Here is a 24,829-nt window from a genome sequence, read left to right as displayed (position 1 = left end):
TTTAGTTTATTTTCAGTTGTTGTAGTCGAGTTACATATAAATTGTGTTGAGATTCAAGTCAATAAAATATAATATCATAAGCGATGCCAGGCGGACGACTAGACCTCAATAATATTGAACGGCTTTGCGTAATTTGCTAAGATTTTATTTTGAAGACGTTGAAAAGAAGGCAATTATGCTTTCTAATTGTATTTGTAAGTCGAAATGTTTAATGTTGAAAGTTATATTTCTACCTTACAGGTATTTTTTTACTAAAGCATAAATTATACCTAAATAAATACTCGATTAAACGAGTATTACACATTTGATATAGGAAGCTTCTTAAATATCATATTTTTGTCGACGCTCACGTCTCGTCATGTTGCAACTAGTTGTAAATCATGAAACGTAAGAACAATATCGAAATTAAAAATAAATTTATGACGCTGATTCGAAGAAGAAACATGGTTCTAATAAAAAAAATAAGCCCGTGCGCATGACCGGCGCAGACGCTGATCAGAAGCAATTGTAACACACTGTCAATCTATAACCTGTAAGATGTCTATGATTGAGTGGTGTTACCATTCGAATAAAATATCATCGTGGTCTCTTATTACATTATCCGAAATTTATATAAATTATGATTACATATGTAAATAGAAATACTTACAAGCTGCCGTACTTTAACATCTTTGCACTGGCTAAGGTATAAGATATTTCCTTCCATCAAGTAAGATGCAAACTAATTATACTACACCACGTCATATAGTAAGTCCAATATTTACCTGTATGCTTTTGCTAATTATATAACCTATACATCATTTCATAGTTTTATAGACTATAGTTTTAATTTTGCGTTTAGTGCTGTTTTGCCCTATTATATTGTTTTTGTATTACGTTTTTGTTTCATTGTTTCTGGTTTTGTTGTTTTTGTTTTGATTGATTGTTTGTAGTTTCTATATTCTGATATGATTTGTGTGTAAAATTGTAATATCATATGTTTATCAGTTATAGTTGAAAATAGTTATGCTCGTTAATCAAAGAAGTTATAAATAAATTAAATAGTACAAGGGGCTACTTATTTGGACACACAGAACTGACAAAGAATTGTCATTCTGTAATAATGCTAATAGGACTTAGAATAGGTTTTCGTTAACTAATTTCGCGTAGAACATAGCCAACATAAAGGCGAGTTATTTAAAAATTGTAAGAATTTTTAAAGTTCTATCTTAAAAGTTAAACTAGCCGAGAGAGCAATAAATTGTGTAAACAACTTGTCGTCTTGTCTGTCGCACACTCCGAGGTATTCTCGCCATAAAACCTAGCTTTACAGTGTTCTTTATTTTATCTTCAGCAATGAAATAATCAAATTATATATTTTGTGTGAATATATATATTCATTGTTTTTATAACAACATAACAATATATTCTGATGTAGTAATATTTTATGGTTTTTAGGCCTAAATAGTGAGACTTAGCTTTAATTTTCTTATAAATTACACCTATTAACAGATTTAAAAAAAAATCTAGACTTTATTTAAAGAACCAACACTTAAGATATAAAACGCAATTAATAGAGTTTTTATATTGTAAAGATTCAATTTTGGTTACTTCGGCAATTGTGTTCACAATAAGACAATTTGCGAGTCACAGTTTTTTAACTTTCTTGTTCCGAATATGCTTGCGTGAATCATTGTGTAATTCTTATTATTAGATATTAATCCAGTTACGTGTATTTTTACTGCTCGCGTTAATAAACAACAATTCAGAATTAAGTAATCGTGATGAGGGATAACCGGAACTTCAGCTCGCCTTTGCATTGTCATCGTACCTACGCGCCTACGGGCTACGGGGCTACGACAATCACAGCAAATATTCGTAACTCATTAGCGAGCACTTATAATCAGCGTGCTACTGCAATAAACAATGTAACATCTTCACGTGAACATAACTGCACGCTTAACAACTTACGAATCGAGAATTAAGGGTAGGCTAGGGTTGCCTGGAAGAAATCGCTTGTTAGCGATACCGCCGCCCGTTGCCTAATAACTTATGTAACCTACTTACTTTTTGTTATTTTTTCTATTTGTATAATAATTATGTGTATTATGGCAATGAAGTGTAAATAAATTAATTAATTAGTTGACGATAGTTTTCTGAAGTATACGTCAATTCGATAGTGTCATATTCTGACGGATCGAACGCATAAATAATACATACAATCGTTTAAATTGAATGATATTTTAATAATGCAAGTACAGTGCTTCTGTTTAGTTACAAATAGCGGCTACAGATCTCTGCAAAAGTTTTACTATTATGATATTCTTCTTTTTGAAGTTGTACGTATTCCTCTTTACAACATCTTCTATTATACAAGAGGAAACAAACTTAATTCAAATTTTCGTAATACTATTTAATTAATAAATTATTTTCTGTTATTTCTTTAGTCATATATTGTATGCATGCCATAAGCAAACACGGTAGATATATCATTCGATCCAAGAACATAAAAGTTTATGCCGACACCTGCCAACACTCATAAGCAGTAGCTAAACAATAAATTTCAGAGTGATCCATGCTATCAATCTATTATCTCTTTATATCAATATCAGTAATAAATTGTGTTTTATTTTCTAGAAAAGAAAAAAGAGCCACAATGGCTCTGAGCCAATTGTATGCTTCACCGGGATTAACAATGCTCTCAAGTCATCGCTGTACATGATATGAACGATTCTCCTATCCACTCAAATATTATTACCTCATAAATATCGAATAAGCTTTTTATTTATCTGTTTTCGCACTAAAACTCCATTACCGAACAAACAATAAATATGGCCGGACACGTTCTGTACTATTAATAAAATATCCATTTAGATACATACGTTATGAAATTGACAAATTCGTTTTTAAGTTTTAAATGTTATAACAGTGCAATGGAACACTACTCGTATACAATGATATGATTGTTCAATCAATGGCGCATAGTCTTAGTTTTTGAAATAAGGAATATATCTTTGTCTGGTAGATACTAGCTTGGACTTATTGCAACATTTACATAATAGTGATTTTATTAATACATTTTTTTAATATGACTCATGGACTTTACATTTTATCTTATAAATTCGGATTGGAACATATTGTTATTGCATTGGTTCCAGAAACTATTTACGTTTTTGTAGATTTAGATATAGGTACTATCAACTGTCATCGTCTTCTTAAAGAACTTATTTTTAGAATCCTTTTGACGTTCGTAATTTAAATAATATTTTTGTGGGTACCTTTTTTAAGAGTCTAATTGATATTTGCTATTATAATATTTCCAATTGTCTTTTGTTTTGCTCATCCATTGTTTATTTTGAACAATTCAAACTAATTAGTTTCAACTTTCACTTTCCCGTGATTTATTCATTATGAAACAAGGTTGATTAAAAATGTTATCAGGAATAGTGTTTTTGCATCTTGGCACACGCTACGAGGCGTACGTACACCTGCAGGGTTTGCTACGATTGCTGCCAAACGTAATGCAATTAAAATTGCTTCATACAGTCGCGGTCGTAGTGAGTTCAGTGAAATATTATATAAAATAAATAGTTTAGTATCAGTTGCCGTTTCAATGAATAATTATTCGAGGAATCGCCGTGTAACAGTAACAGTCTAGTCTGAACTTAATTAATGTTATCTACTTTGTTTACTCCTGTAACTGCTAGGCATCGGATAGACATTTTTTTTCCTTCTCAGACCCCTAAGTCATTAAATCTAAGACCATACGACGGATGAGTCTTACTTAAACTTGTCTCTCAATGTTGCTCAACCGCTCCTATGTAAAAACATACTTACTAACTAAATGGCTGTTTTATATCTAAAAAAGTGTATGAAGAAATGCAGCTAGGAATTAAAGAAATGTAGGTAATTCTTTCTTTGTGAAAGCCAATGATCCAGTGAAATATGAAACACACAGTATACTGGCGAGAAGCCAGCTACTCGCCCCACCCTACTACAAAGGGACAATTCATATCAGAAATTTTAAAACAAAAGAATGTGCTAGCCTTTTATTACAATTAATGCCAAGATTATCGAGAGTAATAGCTTTCTTGCAATTACTGAAGCATAAGATTTTTACATGCATAGTCTGTGTAGTTATTTTATACTTGCAAACGCTGTTCGGTGTCTTTTTTACCATTACACCAAACTTATAAGAAAATGCCTCCCGAGCTGCTTTCGTGGCTTTGGGCCCTACACACATTTCGTATAAGCCTGTGTAATGTGTGTGTTACGTACTTAAAATAAACGGTTTGCGTGATATTGAAGAGATTATATCTACTTATTTGATTTTTTTAATATAGTAATTTATGTGTCGATTGTCAAAGACAAATTGGTCCCAATTTCTTCGTCTACCAAAGCGTCGACATTCATTACAATAATATTATAATATTTAAATACAAAATTTATTTATTGATATTAATTACATTTTTTTAAAAGTTAAATAAAAAAGATATATATTTCAATCTAGGCATGATTCTTTACAATCTTAAAGCGTTAAATACAAAGTAGACAGTATGAACCTTATTGACGCCCGTGCTAAATGTCAAGTGTAAATCGACGATATTTGTCGAAATATAATAATAATTTCGAATAATACTCTACTTCTGAATGTCTTTGTTAAAATCGATACCTCCCACAATAGTAAAGTAAGACTATGTTATTGTATCATGAAATACAATATAAGTGTCTTACTTATATACAGAGGTACAACAATAAATATATTGACTATTATCTGGTAGCTCCTAGAAGAAATTATATTAAAATGATTTCTCAATACGCATGTTATATGACCGTATTAAACAAATATCCAATTCATAACAATCACAAAAGTCAGATAATGTGAACTGCGGAATGCCGATACAATTTCCCATAATTAATATGGAAATAAGCTGAAATTATCATATATGAATCCGCTAAATAAAATCAGCTTAATCAAATTTTCGAATGCGGTTATAATTATACAATTCAAATTGTTTTAATGAGAATTTTTTTAGTACATATCAGCTTGAGATCCCAGGGACGCCACTGACTTGTGTATTATTTGCTAAGACGTAATAAAAAAATCGAATAGAGTCAAGAAGAGTCAATACAAAAAATCAATACAAATTACAATAACTAAATAAAGAGGGCAAAGGGCGGCCTTATTGCTTTTGAGCAACCTTTTAGGAAAAATGAGCGGAAGAAGTGCTAATCTACATAAGATTACTGTTGTTCTTAGTGGCTTACTAGCTCCAGCTAAACTGACGCAAATTTAAAAAACGGGGTTGTTACTTACTTTTATTAAAATTCAGATGCTGGATGCTAATGTACACAAGTACAATCTCATAGAATAAATCTCCCGGCCCTGGGAAAGTAACTAATACGAGACAAGCGACTGAAATGGGTTTAGTAATTACATCTGTCTGTACTCTAAATGAAGTCTAACCGCTTGTTGCAACAAATATTTATTCTGGCATTCTTTCAGTTAAATTAATTTGCAACAGGTTTCTTAAACTTAAGTACCACTTGAATAATTATTTTCAAATTTGTAATATAATGAGAGACACTATAACGATTTCGTTGTTTATGAATAAGAATGCGGCAAATAAAACCTTCGTTCACGATCCTTCTTGGTTATTATCGTGTTGTTTATTCTTCAATGTGTTATTTACTCAATTCAATGTTTAATTATGATATGAATATGTAAGTTAAGTTAACACACCGATTTAGTTTAAGCAAAAATTCCAAATCTTACTTTAGCTCTTAATTTCTCCGGAATCTACTTGATGTAATCTTTTCATTATTTTTATATAATGTTAAGATGAGATAGGATATTATAGTGCTTCATGCGGAAATTGCTCTTAGCATCGGCAAAATAAACTTAACGGTGCTGAAAACACGTTCAACAAATTCCCGCACAGAAGGTATAATGCCAGGCTATAAACTGTGAGGAAATAGGGATGCGGCCGCGCACACGCGCGGAAATGAAGCAACCCGCAGTCACTTCCGTGTTCCCCCGTAGTTCGTAGTACTCATAAACGAATGACCGTACGTAAGTCAATGTCCGACGACGACGTACGAGATTAACCTTGTTAAGCGTACACAGAATTGAAAGTTTACGATGGTTGTGACTTGTATCAACCATTCTTTGTAACTTTTCTTAAGATATACTTTTATATTTTAAACGTAGATGCAGTCAGCAGTTTGATTACTGCTACGTGGGTAAGTTGGAACTGGGTTCGATCTTGGAAAAATTTACTTACTTGCCGATAAAACAAATTCAGTCAAACAGACATTTGCATGCCTTGCCTGAGCACTTCAAAAACGTTTACATACATATGATTATGTATGGTAATAAACACAAAGAATCGTTGCTATACACACAAAACTTTGTCGAAAATTGTATGTCAGAAGGTTAAATTAAAATGGAATTTCGATTCCTTTTGTCATTTGATCTGGCTTAGAGTACTTAGAGTGGTTCAGTTTATATTCGTGGGCCGTATCGTACGGCACATTTGCTTCCAATTCAATTCTCTGCTCGGTTCGTTGCAGCAGTGAATGAGCCATCGCAGAGATTGTCTCTAACCCAGTAACCCGCCTTTCTCCGAGTCTTAGCCGAGTTTTATTCGTTATGAAAATGTTACGTAGGCTGGTATATATAACAAGTATTTATCTTAGAAAGTCTTTATAGAATCTAGTAGAAATAAATATTATTGTAGGCTGGATGGATAATACTGCTGGCTAGGCTACATTTATATGATGTACAATATTCTAGCATTTATTTCGTAAGAATGTTCTTTTACACACAACATAAATATCGTATAATTAAAAGAAAAATTGAAATATTTCCTTATATTTCCGATAAAGAACTTTACTTTACTCGCGGAAAAAAACGTTAAATTAAAACATTTGTGACCCTATGACGTCGCGACGTGACGTACAATAATAACCAACTGTCCAGCTTTTTCGTACTGACTTGACTGTTGACTTACATCAGCCCTGCGATTCTGTAACTCACTTTTCAAACTCACACAAAAAAAGAAAAAAAAGTGAGTTACAGAATCGCAGGGCAGTGGCCTACCATGATCTCTTATTGTGAGCCTGTTGACAACCTACAACTGCGATGCGTTGCTTATTCATACCATGACGTCATTTAAAGCCGCTAGTTTATGTTTCCACGTGACCTTAGCGGTAAACAGATTTCGTTCATTCAATTTGTATGAAAATTCGTACCATGTCATCGCGACTCAACCAAAACTCGACAGTTTCGCCTTCAAACTATGACAGAATGAGTGATTCTAAAAAAATGCTTTTTGTTAAGCTTTTTTCTATCGAAGTAACCAAATAATAGTTTAGAACATTATAATACAATATTTTAATTAAAAGTAGGTCAAAAAGTACGATTAAGAATATAAACTATGTCTTATATAGGTACCTTTATAATTTTTATATTTCAGGTATTGAAGAGCTTTATTTTGGATCGACGCTCAACGAAGATAAGAAACGAGACGACAATCCTCTTCTACTGACTTTGTTATAGAAGTATGACTTGTTGTACTAAATTTGCATAGTCCAACGACTTTGATTTGTAAAAGATTTCAATGTACCTTCAATATTAAATTAAGAAATTAGGTATGTGGGTAGTATAACAAAAGCAATAAAACAATTACCTAAAATATCATATATTATTTTAAACCAGCTTCCCGCGTTGACTTCGTGGACCAAAGTAGACTTTCTTGTGACTTCAACGATAATTGTATACAAATTTAGCATAATTAATTACACACCTAAGCCTTATTTAGGAATCAGTATAGTATAAGTAAAAAATAGACACCCCGGCTGATTCTTCATTTTGCAAAAAGTAAGAATGCTATATCACTACTATTTATTATAATTAAAAGTTTTCTTATTATGTTCATGAATTGTATTATTTTCCTCTGCTGTTTTGTTTCTTCAACTAAACAAAGGTATTTTTCATATTTATAATAGGTATGAAAATAATAAGCCATTTGAAAATATTCTAATAACAATATTTATTTAGTTAGGAATGTCTGTCTTCAGGCAATGTTCAATTGGATATAAGCTTATATTCATATATTTCATTGGGGCTCTTCTTCGCTAATTCAACTTCGCCTTGAGAGTCATCTCAATTTAGCGAGTTTGTCAAGCTGTAAAGAAATTATAATTATTTATATTATATAAACAAGGTAGGGTATAACCTAACTTTGTACAATTAAAAGGAATTTATTTTATATTAAATTCACTTAGCTTTACGAGTTAAAAGTTGTTTTGTAATATCTTTTGCAAAGGGTTTTATATCGAGAATTCACTTCGATATAGGTATTTATTTTTGGAAGACAATTTTTTTAACATTACTTTCCCCATAATTTAAACAAAAAAACATTGATAGCTCCTATCAGAACTTGACGGAAACGTTTAAAAATGTAAGTATCAACTTAAGTGCACTAGAAAACTTTACGTTTAAAATATATCAAAAAAATGTTAATTAATAAATAATTAATATGCATATTGCATATATACTAAAAACATAAAAGCATATTATGATAATGAATAATTCATAATAATTTTGGATTTTATTTATGATTATAGAAATCTTATGTAAGCCTGTTTGACAATTAAAATACACACAAACAATATTATCGTTATTTCATTCGGTCATGCTATTCCAATACTTTTCAGTTTATAGGAGGTCATAGCAAGAAAAAATGCTATTGAATTTAGGAAAATAAACTCATCAGGATCTTAACTGAATTATTTTAATAAAGCATATGGTAGGCCCCATACACATTACACATACCCAGAACTTTTGTAAATGTAATTACAGATGTGTTATTTCATTGACAAATAGTAGATTGTTTTGCATAGATTAAAGAGATATATCCTTAAGCACGCTCATATGCATAAAGTGTATTAACTTATTCAAGAATATCTTGACACATTTATATATACAAATGGACACGAACTCGATAAAGACTCTTCACAAACAAAATGCTAAATACTATTTATCACTGTCTGAATTTATTATACTTGTGACATCTAACTTATATAGTCAAAAGCTCTAAAAATTTGTCCGGTATACAATGTAATCCTTTAAAAAAAATATTGATACAATGTATTGAAACAGAAACACTTGTAACCCAATAAAACTTGATTCAAGTTTGTTAGAAAGGGAGGCTACTTAACAAAAGCCCGCATTATTCGCGTGATTGGGCAACAATTCTGCATAAGTAGATATACCCCTTGAGATTTGACTATTCAAAGGTTCTTTAATAAATTAGCATAATTTTCTCGTCGAAGAAATGCAAATTGTATTTACATAAACGTTTGTATATTTACGTTAATACTTTTCCATGGTTTCAAGTCTTACCTTAAAGTCCACTCAATGTACACATAAAATCAGTTTTTATGTGTTAATAAATACATCTGTTATTCATATGTTTATTTCATGTCGACTGAAATATTCAGTCTCATAATGATACACGACCACTTTTATGACTTCGACTTCTACGCACAGGTCGTAATGCAGGTTTCACAGATTTTGTTTTAGCGAATCCATAATTGTTTCGGGTAAGCACTAGATTATATATATCTATATATATCTACTAGCTGACACGACAAACGTTGTTTTGCCATGTATATTATTTCTAGGAAACATGTTTTTAGTTCAATAAAAATAACAATCCTATAATAAAAATAGGGGTTGATCGTAGAGGGGTGAAAGTTAGGGGTTGTATATTGTTGAATGTTGTATCATAAACAAAATAATAACAAAAAAAAATATAAAAAATAATGAAAAATTATTTGGGATGGACACCTTCAATCACTTTTGAAAGATTGATAGTAGCCAATTCTCAGACTTACTGAATATTAATATAAATTTCATAAGAATCGGTGCAGCCGTTTCGGAGGAGTATGGGAACGAACATTGTGACACGAGAATTTTATATATATAGAGATATATGATGATAGATTGTTCACTGACTTGTCTTATACATATAACATAAAACAAACCCATAATCTGTCTGAACCATGCCAAACAGCGGGCGGGACTTCAACTTCGTACTAAAAAAGTAATTCTAAAAGAATAGAGTTTTACATAATCCATATTTTGAGAAATATGCCGCTGTTCCATGGCTAGGCCAATATATTATAATGACATTAAACACTTTTTAAGGCACTTCCTGTCGAGCACCACCTCTTCATGGAACGTGGTGCCAGTAAAGATGTTTTTGAACCGATACGATTTTCCCAAAGGTCGGCTCGGTCTGAGTTGCAGGTCTCCATGGGCGGCGGTTAGATCCTTATTCAAAATAACCCGCCTGCTCATTTTCCTCCTGTGCCACAAAAAAATATAGCACGAGGATTTTTATGATTTTGCCAATTAGATATATTAATTAGACCTATCGTGAGTTTAAGAATTAAAATGCTTCTTTTATTTAAAGTAGCACGTAGTAGACGCAAGTCGGTGCAATATATTCAGCTTTGCACTAACACAGGTACCTACGTTTTACCGTGCAAATGGAAAGCTTTTAGCTTGTAAACGAATTTCTATGCTGACTCGGAGAGGGTTTGGGTATTCGACGGCGCATTGTAAGATTTGTTAAACACATTTTATTTGCAATCTTATCAAATAAAACGTTCGCGTATGTAGCTAGTTGACTTGCAAAAGGATTTAGCTATTTAGCCATTACCGCAATAAACCTTCAAATATATCTAATGATGAAATTCAACTCTCTGCTTGTCTATATTTAAGATATTATTTTCAGCATCGTACCCTTAGTTTTATCGATGAACTGACAAAATGAAGAGTGTACGTATGGTAGGAAATATCACAACGCAATAACGACGGTGGTAAATTCCCCTATACATCTAGTGTCGAGTTAGTCCACATGTGGACGCACCCTAAAGCTCTCTTTTTGGATAACCTAAGAGTTCGGACCAACCAATGGCCAATACCTCCTTTGAGGTATTATAATAAACGAACTAGTTATAAACAAAGTTCAAATAAAACACTAAGAACTTAATATAATATGTTTATTCAACGCTTTCCTAGTTACCTTAAATGAAATTACATCATTGTATACTTAACATTGCAATTGTTTTATAGAAAAATAATATAACATTGTTATCTTACTTTATAAAAACAAAGTCCAATAAATTCTATAATTTTTTTACATTACTTCCAAGAAACGTCGTCTTTTGCTGGCTCTGCTTAAAATGTTTTAAGTCGCGAAACACTAATTCAACATTTTTAATATTTTTTTGCATCAACTTTTATAGACTGACATTAAAATGTAATTAATAACTTACGCGTCAAAACCCAAAAACTTATAAAAATAGATTAATAAAATAAAGTAAAAATATAAACAATTTACAACTTATTAAGTATATTTATAACTTTGTTTCATTCGGTAAATTGTTAGAGGGGAAATAATCTTATTATTTTTCTCACGATCGCAGTTTAATTATATAAAATGAAATTGGATGTATTAAGTTCCTAAAAACAATATTTTTCTTAAGTGAAACTCATACGGGCTTTTTGTAAAAATGTAGCACGTAAATAAAATAAAAACTTCGTTTTTATAATAACTTTAGGGTAACTGATATAATTATAAATATATATTATACACTAGAGTAACCCAAAATGTTGAATGTTTACATCAAAAAATGTAATTTCAAGTGATAAGTGATAAATCAATGGACGTCGTAATGACGTTAATTATTAACGTCAATTACAATTACAATTTAGAAATTTTATAAAAAAACTTAAAACACGATTTTAACACGTCAAACAATGTTCCTAGTCAGTAATTTAAAGAATTAAAAGGATCGGCAATAACTTCTGCAAACATCTTTTAGCGTTGTATTTGTCAAAATTTATTCCCGCGCTCATTAATGTCAACGTCAACTGTCACCGGTTCGCGCGACAGCGTCTTGCGTACTCCGGTGCGACTTGATGCAACCAATGAGGTTCTATAGCCGATACAGTAAGGAGGTAGGCTCTACGCGTGTGTAATAGTTCGGTATAAAGTACTGCAGGCGGTGGCGGCCTCAAACCGTGTAGTGAAGAAGCGGGGTGTAAGGCCGCCGCTGCGCCTGACGCCGTCGCATACTTTCCCGCCCCTGTTGTCATACCCCCACGAGTCCATGCGCAGTTTGTGAATAAACCGCTTAGAAGGCATTTTAATAACTGAAAGAAAAATTTAGTACGATTCTATGAAAATATATTTTGTACAAGATAATCCACATAAAAAAAAATTCTGTCTCGAGTTTTTTAACTGGCGAGTGACATGAAAAGATGGCACGTTTAGTCCGAATTCCAAAGTGATATAACACTTTCAATTTTTTGGTAAAAATCTGTCCTTTGGTGGCTTTTCAAATGCAATAAAGGTTTTTACAAATATAATGGATTAGAAACACCTAGGGTTACTAGAATCGATTATGAAATAAATTAAATTATTACCTGATCAAAAGCTGTTCCGCAACTCGAAACTTCCATATTCAACTTTTGACAAATTGCTAACAATTGCTGGCGAATATCACAAGCGTACGACAAATTCTTATGATTTAAGTAATTTTCTTTACACCATTGCTGTAACATAAATAAAATTAATTTAAAATTTGCTGATCTCCTTAGGATATTTGGAAAAAGGTCAAGTTCGTATCCCACAAAAAAGTTCGTAAAACTTTATCATGTTTGTTTTTTTTAATATGTATTTTTATAGATGATTCTGTGCTGTGATGAGTATGTTCACTAATTCATCATAATAAAAACATATTATACTCTGATTTTAAATTCCGTAGAATTCTGACATTTCATAAGTGTTGCTACTAAAAAGTTCTCCACCGAAAAAGGGACAAATTTGACTTATTTGAGGGCAATAAAAAAAATGCTACGTATTTTTAATGTTTTACCTACAAAAAGGTAAATCTAAATATTTACTTACCCAAGTGACCTAATACAAAAATAACAAATATTTCAACAATACATATATGTATTAAATTAAATTTAACTACTTTATTTTATTCTTTAGCTGGCATCCCTGCATACTAATTCCAGGTTTAGTAAACCTTTAAAAAAAATTAAATGTTGTCTTTTCTTGTGCGTACGGTAACAACCGTTTGTGATGAAACGGAACGTAATTACCACTTTTAATGTGGAGCACCGCACTTAATGAAATGGATACATTAACTAACAATAAAATGTATGTATAGACTCAGATTTTCAGACCAGTATTGAAATTAAAAAATCTGCCCGGCCAAAAAGGTTTGCTATCACTGACATGTCAAAAAATTATAGCTGTCAGAATTCTACGGAATTAAAAATCAGAGTATAGATTATTTTAGTTTTTTATGTCGTTTGGTAATTTATTTATGAACACTACGTATAGCTTATATTCACACGTGGTAATATATAAAAATTACAAAAAGAATACAAGTAACAGTATAGAACTAACAAATACTGAACGAAAGTCTAAAGCTAATCTTCTAAATAAAAAAAATAATAAAAAAAAATAATGATAATTGCCAGGTTTCAAAATACAATTAAAAACTAACTTACCTTTTTAAGAGGAGCTTTGCAAAACATTTTGAATACATTCAAAAGAGTTATATGATCGCCGAGTGTCGATACAAACTTCTGTTTCGCTTTCACAGCTTCCTCTCGCTTGTGCAGTGGTGTATGAAAAACATTCTCACTGGACATTACCGCTACGAGACTCAACGCCTGGAAATACGTTAAAAACACACACTGACTTTTTAAATTACCACGTGGGAAGCGAAATGCGGAAGTGTAATTTTAATTTAAAAATATTGTGGTTAAAATTCATAATAAATCAATGTAACAAATTTCCATGGAATAATTTAAATTATCATTTATAATTATATATACTACAACTAAAATCTAACCTCATCCAAACACCCATGTTCAGGAGCGCTCAAAATAACTTTTGAATATTTCGGATCTATTGGGAACGCGGTCATTTTCTTACCGAGAACAGTCAACTTCGGATTATTCTCGCTTTCTATTGCTCCTAAAAATAATTCAAATTGTGTTATATGCCATAAAATAAGAAAGCCTACGAGTTGACAATTAATAACCGACTAGTTCTTTAAACAAACACACAAATTGCAATTCATTCATAGTATTACGAACGTCAGTAAAAAAAACGACGGGTTGCACTCCGGGAGTGCCGGCAGAAGTGAAAACTTGAATATTAACGTTGTCCTTTTTTAAGCTTTTTAAAGCTTTAGACGTTTCGCAAAATTAAACCTTGATGTATTGACTTAAGGTCCAATTCCACGTGCATCAATGTATCTGAGGAAAGAGACAAATGAATTAAAACCGTAACTAGTATATGGCACGAAGGTTCATAATCCTTTAAAAAAACATCCGTCTTACGAATTTGCCCTGACGCGAGTTTAACATTTTTTACCCATTCCAAAAAACTGTACAACGTTAAGAAGTTTTCACTTCAAACATGCTTCTAAATTTCCATATACAAAAGTTCTCAAATCAAATGGCATACAACGAGAACGGAAAAAACTCTCCATAGTTTTTTTAATCGCCACATGATAATAAAGCTATCGTAAAAAACCCAAAAATGCCATCATAGCTATTCGGATAAAAACAATTTATAATTAAAACTAAATTAACAAAAACATACCTAATTCTTTCAATAAAATTAATGAAGCCTGCACGGAATCCAGAGAGGGTGCGTCAATCAAAGGAAATGTACTGGGCTCCATTCCTGTCGCTATTAACATTAACAATGTAGCAGCCAGAGGGCATCTGTAATGAAATAATTTTAATTATTAAGTGTGATAACGCTGCGTTTTTGTCTATTTGTTGTGTTGTGTCTTTATACAAAAGTCGTTGGGTACGTCAGAAGACGAAAGGGAAAGCTACATATTTATACATTATATTAGTCCACGATAGGTTAACGGATCTTTTATTGTCCGATGGGTAACCAAAAGTTGTAATATATGTGCCTATAGTAATTTTCTTTAGCTTATTTTATTATTTACTATGTATTCTTATTAATTTAGGGTTTTCGTAAATAAATAAAAATTAGATTCTCCTATACCTAATCTTTCTTTGTATACTAATTAAACGATACATGTCCGTGTCTTCAAGTTACAAAGCAATGCTCAAGTTTTTTAAACAAATATGAAAAATAATCAATATAAACTTGCTATATCAGACTATGCCATCAATGCCACATCTAGTAAAAAATCAAATTCGAACATCTGTGTTTTGCTTGGTTGACTAATCAAGTTTATTATGTCTACCCACATTTTTGTTTCTGTTTTGTTTTGTTATTTTACATACGTACCTACAACTATGCGCTATAATTATTTAATCTTAGTTTTACATATTGCTTCTCAGTAAGTGAATTATGTATGCAATTCTTATGAGAAATAAAGTTATTCTTAAACTTTCATATAACAAAGGCTTACCTTATAATTTCGGGCGTATTATGCTGTGGCCGTGCCTTAAAGTCACCATTCGTATACAATCTGTACGCGGAGCCTGGGGCAGTCCTTCCTGCCCGCCCAGCGCGCTGCCAACAAGCGGCTTGCGAGCAGGGAACTATTCGCAAGCGCTCTGCACCCGTCACATTACACCAGCTCCTAATAAATAGGTCATAGAAATATATATGGTAAAAAGGCCTTGTCCCATTTTGTACTACCAGCAGAGTGACACAAACCTATAAAGTATGATTGTTGATGTATAATTCTTCATTACTTATGATTGATGATAGCTCTCCTTCTACGTATTTAAATCTACATAAATGCACAATTAAAAAAGTGAACTCACCGTTCTTTTACAAGGCCTGTATCAATAACACATTTTATATGAGGAATGGTCACTGAGGCCTCAGCTATGTTGGTGGCTAGAACAATTTTCCTTGTACCTTCAGGAACTGATTTCCAAACTAGCAATTGTTTTGCCGGAGGCAGACCTGCATACAACGGGCAAACTCTAATGGGTGGACCTGGCGATTCCTGTAAAGTTTTTGCTATATACAAAATATTGTAAATATATATATATGAGTTTTACGATTTAAAATTAAATAAGTCTCAAAAAATAAAAGACCACATTCTATGGTTTCTAAGTGTAGATTATATACTTAAATTGATCCTCCAATAATTCAATTCAAATTATTAGATATTATATTTTTGTCTAACGTAAGTTTGAAAATCAGGTAAAGTAATGAAAAACTTGGTATCCACCAAAAAAAGATTGTTGCTATACTGAATAGTGAATACTCTGGTTTTTAACTCCGTAGAATTCTGAAATTTCATAAGTGTTGCATAAGTTCTCCGCCGAAAAAGGGACAAATTTAACCTGAGGGCAATAAAAAATGCTGCGTATTTTTTTATGTTACCTACAAAAAGGTAAATCTTAATATTTACTTACTCAAGTGGCAAAAATAACAAATATTTCAATTCAATATCGAATAAACTTTAATTACTTAAAAAAACTTCAATGTTATCTTTACTTGTGCGTTTTTTACTGTTTGTGATGAAAAGGAACGTAATTACCCACTTTTAATGTGTAGACTCAGATGATCAAACTCGTATTGAAATTGAAAAAATGTGCCCGACCAAAAAGTTTGAAAACTGACATGTCAAAAAATTATAGCTGTCAGAATTCTACGGAATGAAAAATCAGAGTATAGATACAAATCTTTGCCTCAATATTACCTTCGCAATTTGTTTAATATTAGCCATTACTGTTTCTATTTCTTCTTGGCCTGTGAGGAATACGAGAAAATGGTGACTGAAAAATACAAAAAGTAAATATTAAAAATGTTACAAATATATATTGGTAAAGGAAATATTACCTTTAGTATATGCATAATATTTTAAGAGAAACAGTTGAAATAATCTGAAGTTGAAAGAATCTTGAATTACATTTTCTTTATGTTTTATAATAGAGATAAGTACTACATAGTTTTATACCATTAATTTTTTATTTGCAAAAGCAAACAACTTACTTAGCTGGTGTAGTAACATGAAGTTGGAATATAGCACACACAACAGAATATTGATAGTCATCTTGTTTTGTCTTTGAGTGATATATTGTAACTGGATACGTCCTACCCTCTAAATAAACAACTGAACAATTGTCATAATAATTTCTGAATGTATCGACATCCATTGTTGCTGACATAATTATAACCTAAAAACATTTATTTCATGTTATTTAGAATTAACTAGAGTAGAGGGGAGCATAATTCTAGAGGAGGATCTTACATTAAAACACCGGCTGTGCGCTGCATGCAGTTTTTATGTTGTGGGAAAACGCAAACAGTGTAAAGGTTTAAGTATGAGGTTTACATAATTATTTTTGTTTTGACCTCAAATTAAAAAGTTAACAAACAGCCTACCTTGAGTTTGTTTCCTTTACAATTTCTCTCTTTTTGTGCCAACTTAACAATTCCAAAGAGTACATCTGTATTGACTGTTCTTTCATGGGCTTCATCTAAAATAATTATTGAATATTTCTTCAATAAGGGATCTATTATAGCTTCCCTTAATAGCATTCCATCTGTCAAATATATTACTTTTGTTTTTGGACTGGTAGCATCTTCAAATCTTACTGAGTACCTGCAAGCAAATATAAAAGTACCATATATAATATTATTGTATTTTTTCTACATCTTTGGTTGAGTGTATATCCCATTGCATTTAAGCCCCTTTCATATATTCTTGGCCGGTTTCTAAAATAACCTATCATTCCACAATTTTTGTGGAAAAAAATAAAAACACAATACTAATACTATATTATACTTCAACAGAAATTTTTGAATACTATATATTACCAATAAAACCTATGAGCTAAATAAACACAGTGTTCACTATAACAGTACAAGCTTATACAAAATGTTCATTTGAATATAAAAAATTAAATACCCGACATATGATCCTATTTCTGTGTTCATTTCTGTTGCAACTCTTAGAGCAAGGGTAATAGCGGCAACTCTTCTTGGTTGAGTAACGGCAATCGCTCCATTACCCTCAAGTCTCTGTTCATGTAAAATTTGTGGTATCTGTGTTGTTTTACCACTACCTGTTTCTCCAATTAATATCATAGTATTATTCTTCCGTATCTCCTCTAAAATTCTAAAAAAAAATTGCCTTTACAATATAACATGATTGGGCCAAAAATAAAGGATAATATTGAACTCCTATTCTGACCCAAAATATGCTAAGAAGCACATAAATATGTGATTTATTTATTAACTTTAGTAAAACATATAGATATCACCAATGTACACAAGTAATAATAAATATATACTTATTATTTATACCTTACCTATTTCGAACAATATACACTGGTAAAGATTTCCTTACTTCTTGAACATCTTCCGAAACCTCATTTAGAGCACTAACATTGTTATTATTACATGATCCATTAGCCTGATTGTTTTCTTTTACATTTTTGAAACTATTACCATCAACAGATAGCTTAATTTTTTTTGCTTTGATATCAAATTTATTTCTTTGATCTTTCTCCTTACCATACGATGCATACTTAGAATCCATGCCTTCAAAGTACAATAACAAATGATCTAAAATTCAACTCATCTCTAATTATTAACTAAACAAAACATCTGGCTTCAAAGTCAAATTTAAGTGTTTCAATTAACTATATTAATCAACTAAAGCATTATGACTTAAAATAAGTTTTAGCGAAGTTAGCCAAAACATGTGGATAAGTAATTCAATATTGTTTAAGAGTTTTGAAATTTGATTTTGAATTTTGATATACAAATAGTGACAACTGACAACTAGTAAAATAGAATACCAACAAGAATACTCAAACGCAACGAAAGTTTAATTTGTTAATTTACTTTCAATCTGAATAACACTGACTAATCAAAGTAAAAAGTTCAACATATGTGAAACGAAAATATATGCGATGCCTTACTTTGCCTTTGGCATATTATTTCTGATATCATTTCATCAGCCCAGTGTTTAAGTTTTTCCTTCTACTTGATCTACTGCCTGTGGACCACTGTGTCACAATGGTTGTGAGATTTGACAATAGTAACCTAAAAGTCTTCCCAGTTACGATGTCAAATACTAATTAAATAGCTCTTGTATAGAATTTTATTGGGCTCACTAATACTAAATATTAGTATAGTTAATTTATAAGAAAAAATTGCAATTTAAAATTATGTGGGGCGATTCCTTATTAATTGTCTTTATTTCCATTTGTACAGCACTCTTGGGAGAAGGTAAGCCTCAAAGAGTATGTAATATCTTATCGAGTTGTTTAACTAGTAGTACGAGGAGTAGTTATTCTCATTACATGCATAACTTAAAAAAGCCAGCGAATGACTATAAAAATTATAGTTTGACCTAAACTTGGACCAAAATTTAAGAACCTTATTACGGGGAGCGGTGTGTGCAATTGGACAGCTACCTTGCGCCTTATCGTTGCCTAACTTGTCGATTAATAAATAAACCGAAATCAAGTCTGACTATTCCAACACTGAAAACTAGTTCAGACTGACTTACCTTATTAATATACTTTACAACTTGTAAAAAAAAATATCTAAATTTCAGGTCTAACTTGGATTTTAGTATATAGAACTGAAAAATATCAAAAGTTAAAGGTGGAAGTTGAACGTCAGAGTAAGAAATGTAAGTTACACTTTACCATATGGTTTACAAATACATTAATTACTTCTTTTTATGTTAAACCTTTTTTTTCATATTTTAAGTGGAGCGTAGAAAAGAAGCACATGGGGATTCCTTAGATAAACAACACAAAAAAAAGATTGAGCGTGAGGAAGAACGTCTAAAGAATAATAATAGAGATTTATCATTGGACAAGATGAAGTCAATGTTTGCTATTGGTTTTGCTTTTACAGCACTTCTGAGCATGTTTAATAGTATGTAAGTAAAATAAGCACCATTCATCTTCGTCTTGATTGTCTAGTTGGTTGAGCCATTTTGACCCTAAAATTAAGTTTAAGAATTTTTACTTTTTTTACATGTAAACTTATTGAAATCATTTTCAGATTTGATGGTAGGGTTGTAGCTAAATTGCCATTCCATCCTATATCTTGGATACAAGGATTGAGCCACAGAAATTTACCTGGTGATGATTACACTGACTGCTCATTTATATTCTTGTATATATTATGTACGATGAGTATACGGTAGGTAATTCCTTTAAAAGTATTAGCTTAAACTTTATTCTTACTAATTATTTCTATATACATATACAATTTCAAATTGCAAATAATATTGACTAAGAATCATTTTATTTTATTTCAGGCAAAACATCCAAAAACTTTTAGGATTTGCTCCATCTAGAGCAGCATCTAAACAAGGTGGTGCACTATTTGCGGCACCACCTGGACAGTTCAAATAAATAATTTATTTTAAATAATACATTTTATTTTTAAATTCCAATGTTCCAATTAGATTGTTTAACCTTTAAGTTATTACAGTTTTGTTATAGTTATTTTTAAGGTTTACTATAATGAAAACAAAATTTGATTATATATTAATTTAATAAACATTAAAATCTATTAGAGGTTCATTTATTAATAGTCTATCAAATCCAAATCTTGTTAAATCTGTATCTGTGTACTGACAGTCAATGACTAAATCAGATATCGCTTTTCCTATACCAGGTGCATGATGAACACCTAAAAATGAAAGAACAAAAATCTGCCTTAAAAACATCTGCAACTCTCAAAAAAATTATTGTTTCATTTTGAAAGACAGAAATCGGTGGTACTTGAACTTTTCTTGCCCAAGTAGAAAAGATATAAATGATATCTCTATTTTTTACTCACCCAACTGTCCAAACCCTGTTGCAAAAATTAGATTTGTATGATAGGGATGTGCACCTAAAATTCCAGAATCATCAAAATTGTTGCAATCATAGACTTCTCCATGCCAATGCTGTATCTAAAACACAAATAATTAGATTTTTTCTCCTTGGAAACCAAGTTATTTTCTATTTAACATGATAGGATATATTATATTCATCACCTGCAAGTATTCTTTCTTATTCTAACATTTCATATAACATAATTATTAACCAAACCTTTGCATTTGTTAAATTTGGAAATCGATTATCTAATGAAGGCTTTAAAAGTCTTTCAAAATTTTCCTCTGTAGTCATAACATTATCTGATTTCAGTGGTATTTGACTGCATAGAATGTTGTTCTGTAGTCCATTTTTTCTAATCCATAGCCCTGAGGTGTCCATTACAATTGGTGAATTTAATCCAATATTTGATTGTCCAGTACTGCATTCAATGGAATATATATTTGATTCCCTGTAATAAACAAGTCAACAGATATTAAAACCAGGGAGTCATGAAGCAATCAATTTTATCTAAACATCCTAAGCTTATCTTCAAATAATTTAGCAGATAAAAATTTTGCTTACCTTTTACCTACAGGCAAAGCCAATGATAAAAGGCCACTGCCGCTACCTACATTTGCTAATTTTGCTATATTTGATGACTCTGTTCCTGCTGCTAACACACAAACTGCAAACTTAATGGAATGCTTCTCACCATCTTCCGTTTTATAAATAACTCTTTCAATTTTTTCATATGACATTGGCTTCACACCCTCCATTAAAACATCCCTTTGGTATTCCAAATCAAATCCAACTACTTCCCCATGAACATAATTTGCTCCCAATTCCTGTGATTTTTTAACTAAAGCCTGATGTAAAGCAAAAGAATCAAATACACCTTCATTTTCGGTACTTATACAACCTAAAATTTAAACAAATCATACATATTAAATTGTTTTAAAAAGTATCAATATCTGATACTAATACATTTCCAGTACATGATGTTTACTCATGTTAAAAGTCCCTTTACAATTTATATCTGTCACCGTAAAATTGTAAAAACCGTTAGATTGTAATCTATCTCGCGAGATTGTAAACTGTCGAAAGATTGTCAACTCAACATACTGCTTGCAATTTAACGTATTATTATTCGGTAGTTATATGAAATTGTTGGAAGTAAAATTAATCTGTAATTGACCAAAGAAGTTTGAATGATAACTAAGTTAGTGTAGTACAATCTACCGAATACCGATAACCGATAGATTACAATCTAACGGTTTTTACAATTTTACGTTAACATATCCATAACTTAATATTTACCTAATTTAACATCAGAAGTGTTGATCCAAGGGTATTTTTTACTTAATTGATCAACTGATAGTAGCTCATTCCTTATGCCAAATTCCTTAAGGGTAGTCACATTTTTTTCCAAATTATCAGCATATTTATCACTTGCTAAAACTAGATATCCATGGGGATAAAAATTTATATTTACATCTTTGTTTGTCTTTTGCTTTATGTTTCTTAAGAAATCTGCACTAAACTGAGAAAGTAGAATATTTTCTGGTAAAGAGTAATGTTGGCTTAGTACCGTAGTAGGCCAACTCTTCAAAGTGTTTTGCTGTTGAAAGATAGTCCTCTAAAATCTGGTATAAGGTACTTACTATAAGCAAAAAGTTTATAATTCACAAAACTGCTATTTCACCAAAATGAACTGGTTTTATACTAGTCATAGTATATTTAAATTGTATTTTTTTCTGGGCTTGCTATGTAGACTTTCAAGAAGAAATGAGTCAAATAAATTGACACATTTTGGGAGACATCTTAAGCATCAATTTTTATAATAATTGAAAAAATACTTAGATAAATATTTAATACGCAAGGACGAAGGCAATACGGTACTCACTTTAAAGTTTTTTTCCAAAACCACAACATTCAAACCTTCACCAGCTCTCGACTTCAGCCAGTAAGCCCCTGAACTTCCTAAATAGCCACCCCCAATTATGACTACATCTGCATGTTCTGGATTTAATGGTTTTACCTCCTTTTTTAAAAATTTACTGTTAATATCATTAGTTATAGAATCTATAGTTCTTCGAATTGGATGTTTAAAATCTACATATGTTCTTAACGTTAATGTATTAAAGGTTTCTATTAATAATAACTTATTCAAAACCTTCGACGATAACATTTTTATTTTAAATCCTGTATTGTTAACTTTGAAATTACATTAATAAAACATTTAAATATATATTATACCCATCAGCTGTCCGAACGCACTATTATGAGTTATAACTTATAGTAGTTATACCAGTGTTACCAACTCGAATTTTATCGAGTAGGTAGCTGGTAGATACAATTTCAAAAGTTGGTAGTTTCCAACCATATTCAATTCGAAAAGTAGGTAGATCTACCAACTATAATTTCGAGTTTTATATAAAATCTAACTATAAGATGACCTTTAATTCATTTTTTTTCGTAAATATGTAATAAATCACATTACAATAGTATTATAGTAAAAAAATTAATATTAACTAAAAAATGAACAATATTCATAAAAAAATCAAAGCATGTTATGGATTGAAGAGATCAATCTAACATAATTTACTTGTGGGGACAATGGGGGCCAGAAACTGAAATGCTTAATCCAACCTGCATATTCTGGTTCTTTTTCCCAGTATTTTGAATATTTTTGATCATAATGAATTTTCCTCAATTTTCGTGGAGGAGAATTTTCTTCATTTTCACTTTCATTACTAATCATTTTATTTTTTAATGTTGAGATAGACCAATAGTACTAAAATACTTTATTTATAACGTAAAGTAGATTTGAGAAAAATCCTAAAAGTTGGTAGATCTACCTACAACTTGCTAGATTTACCTAAAAAGTTGGTAGATCTACCTAAAAGTTGGTAGAGTTGGCAACGCTGAGTTATACTTAAGGCCGATTTACATTATCTTAGTGTTTAGGAGAGTGCTTTAGGATAGTACTTTAGTTGAAACATGTAAACGTTACTTGCTTTAGTAAACGCTACGCTAAAGAACTTGCCTTTCAAGTTGTACTAAAGCACTCTCCTAAACACTAAGATAATGTAAATCGGCCCTTAAACTTATATAAATATATAATGAAAATGGTCTTCGTTTGAGGCTCAATCACGCCTAAACCACTGATCGACATGAAACTACCACCATTCGATGCGAAATTTTTCCTAGATGGTTTATGGCTATTTATTTATTAAATTCCAACGTTCCTTCATTTTTTTATTGCTGTTTTACTTTTATGAAAATTTATCCATACGGACTTCACCGCGGAAACATTCGGGGAGGCTTCCTAGAACCTCTTAACGTCAACATCTGTTAAAAACTCGATTTTCGAAATATTTCAATTTTCTTAGCGGGAAGTTAAAAAGAAGAATAATAAAAATATGAAAAAAAATGAAATAATGAAACATAAAATTTATTTTAATTCGTCCAGCAAAGCGGGCGCGAAACGGCTAGTAAACTTATATGACTTTATTTTTTTTTTTTAATTTTATGGCCTGGGCCTTAGACAAGAGGACTTAACAGACAACAGTAGTGTATGTAGAAAGTCGAAAATTAAATTTGTTTCAAAATGACAGCTCGTGTCGACAGTTGTTAGCTAGGAATGTTGGAGAACCCTCGACCATTCTAACCGGAATAACTTCGTTAGGCTGTATAAGTATATGACCTCATCGCAGTGATTGTTGCCTAAAAGCTATATAGAAAATGGGAAAATATGGTCTACCTATGCTAAAAGACTGGCAATGACAGTAACCAAGATGCTGATATTATTACTCTTTAAGAAAAAATAAATAAAATACAAATTTGTTGTGCCCCCGAGCGCATGTGGTAGAGAAATTCGGCTAATAGCTGGTTTCTCTATTCAATTGCAAATTTCATCTTAAATATAAAATTCTCGTGTCACAATGATGATCGTTCCCATAC

The 24,829-nt window shown here is 31.2% G+C and overlaps 3 protein-coding genes across 3 annotated transcripts; 1 reads left to right on the top strand and 2 right to left on the bottom strand.

Annotated features, from left to right (window-relative positions):
• Positions 1 to 11,039: 11,039 nt before the first annotated feature.
• Positions 11,040 to 18,836, bottom strand: LOC125056472 (ATP-dependent RNA helicase DHX33). The gene is made up of 12 exons (XM_047659580.1): positions 18,347 to 18,836; positions 17,944 to 18,153; positions 17,418 to 17,637; positions 17,025 to 17,209; positions 16,732 to 16,807; positions 15,842 to 16,029; positions 15,481 to 15,654; positions 14,688 to 14,812; positions 13,930 to 14,054; positions 13,583 to 13,747; positions 12,485 to 12,613; positions 11,040 to 12,211 (listed from the first exon to the last, which is right to left on the bottom strand). The coding sequence occupies exons 1-12, from the start codon at positions 18,574 to 18,576 to the stop codon at positions 11,933 to 11,935; spliced, it is 2,106 nt and encodes a 701-aa protein (XP_047515536.1). The 5' UTR covers positions 18,577 to 18,836; the 3' UTR covers positions 11,040 to 11,932.
• Positions 18,837 to 19,040: 204 nt separating this feature from the next.
• Positions 19,041 to 20,576, top strand: LOC125056474 (calcium load-activated calcium channel). The gene is made up of 5 exons (XM_047659582.1): positions 19,041 to 19,271; positions 19,603 to 19,680; positions 19,761 to 19,935; positions 20,061 to 20,201; positions 20,320 to 20,576. Exons 1-5 carry the CDS (start codon positions 19,211 to 19,213, stop codon positions 20,414 to 20,416), a joined length of 552 nt encoding a protein of 183 aa, XP_047515538.1. The 5' UTR covers positions 19,041 to 19,210; the 3' UTR covers positions 20,417 to 20,576.
• LOC125056473 (FAD-dependent oxidoreductase domain-containing protein 1) lies at positions 20,540 to 23,165 on the bottom strand. The gene is made up of 6 exons (XM_047659581.1): positions 22,770 to 23,165; positions 22,184 to 22,484; positions 21,449 to 21,785; positions 21,101 to 21,335; positions 20,847 to 20,961; positions 20,540 to 20,696 (listed from the first exon to the last, which is right to left on the bottom strand). The coding sequence occupies exons 1-6, from the start codon at positions 23,052 to 23,054 to the stop codon at positions 20,557 to 20,559; spliced, it is 1,413 nt and encodes a 470-aa protein (XP_047515537.1). The 5' UTR covers positions 23,055 to 23,165; the 3' UTR covers positions 20,540 to 20,556.
• Positions 23,166 to 24,829: the final 1,664 nt, after the last annotated feature.

Source organism: Pieris napi, chromosome 15 (assembly GCF_905475465.1).
Source record: "Pieris napi chromosome 15, ilPieNapi1.2, whole genome shotgun sequence".
Taxonomy (NCBI): Eukaryota; Metazoa; Arthropoda; class Insecta; order Lepidoptera; family Pieridae; genus Pieris; species Pieris napi.
This window is presented reverse-complemented; position numbering and strand designations above follow the sequence as displayed.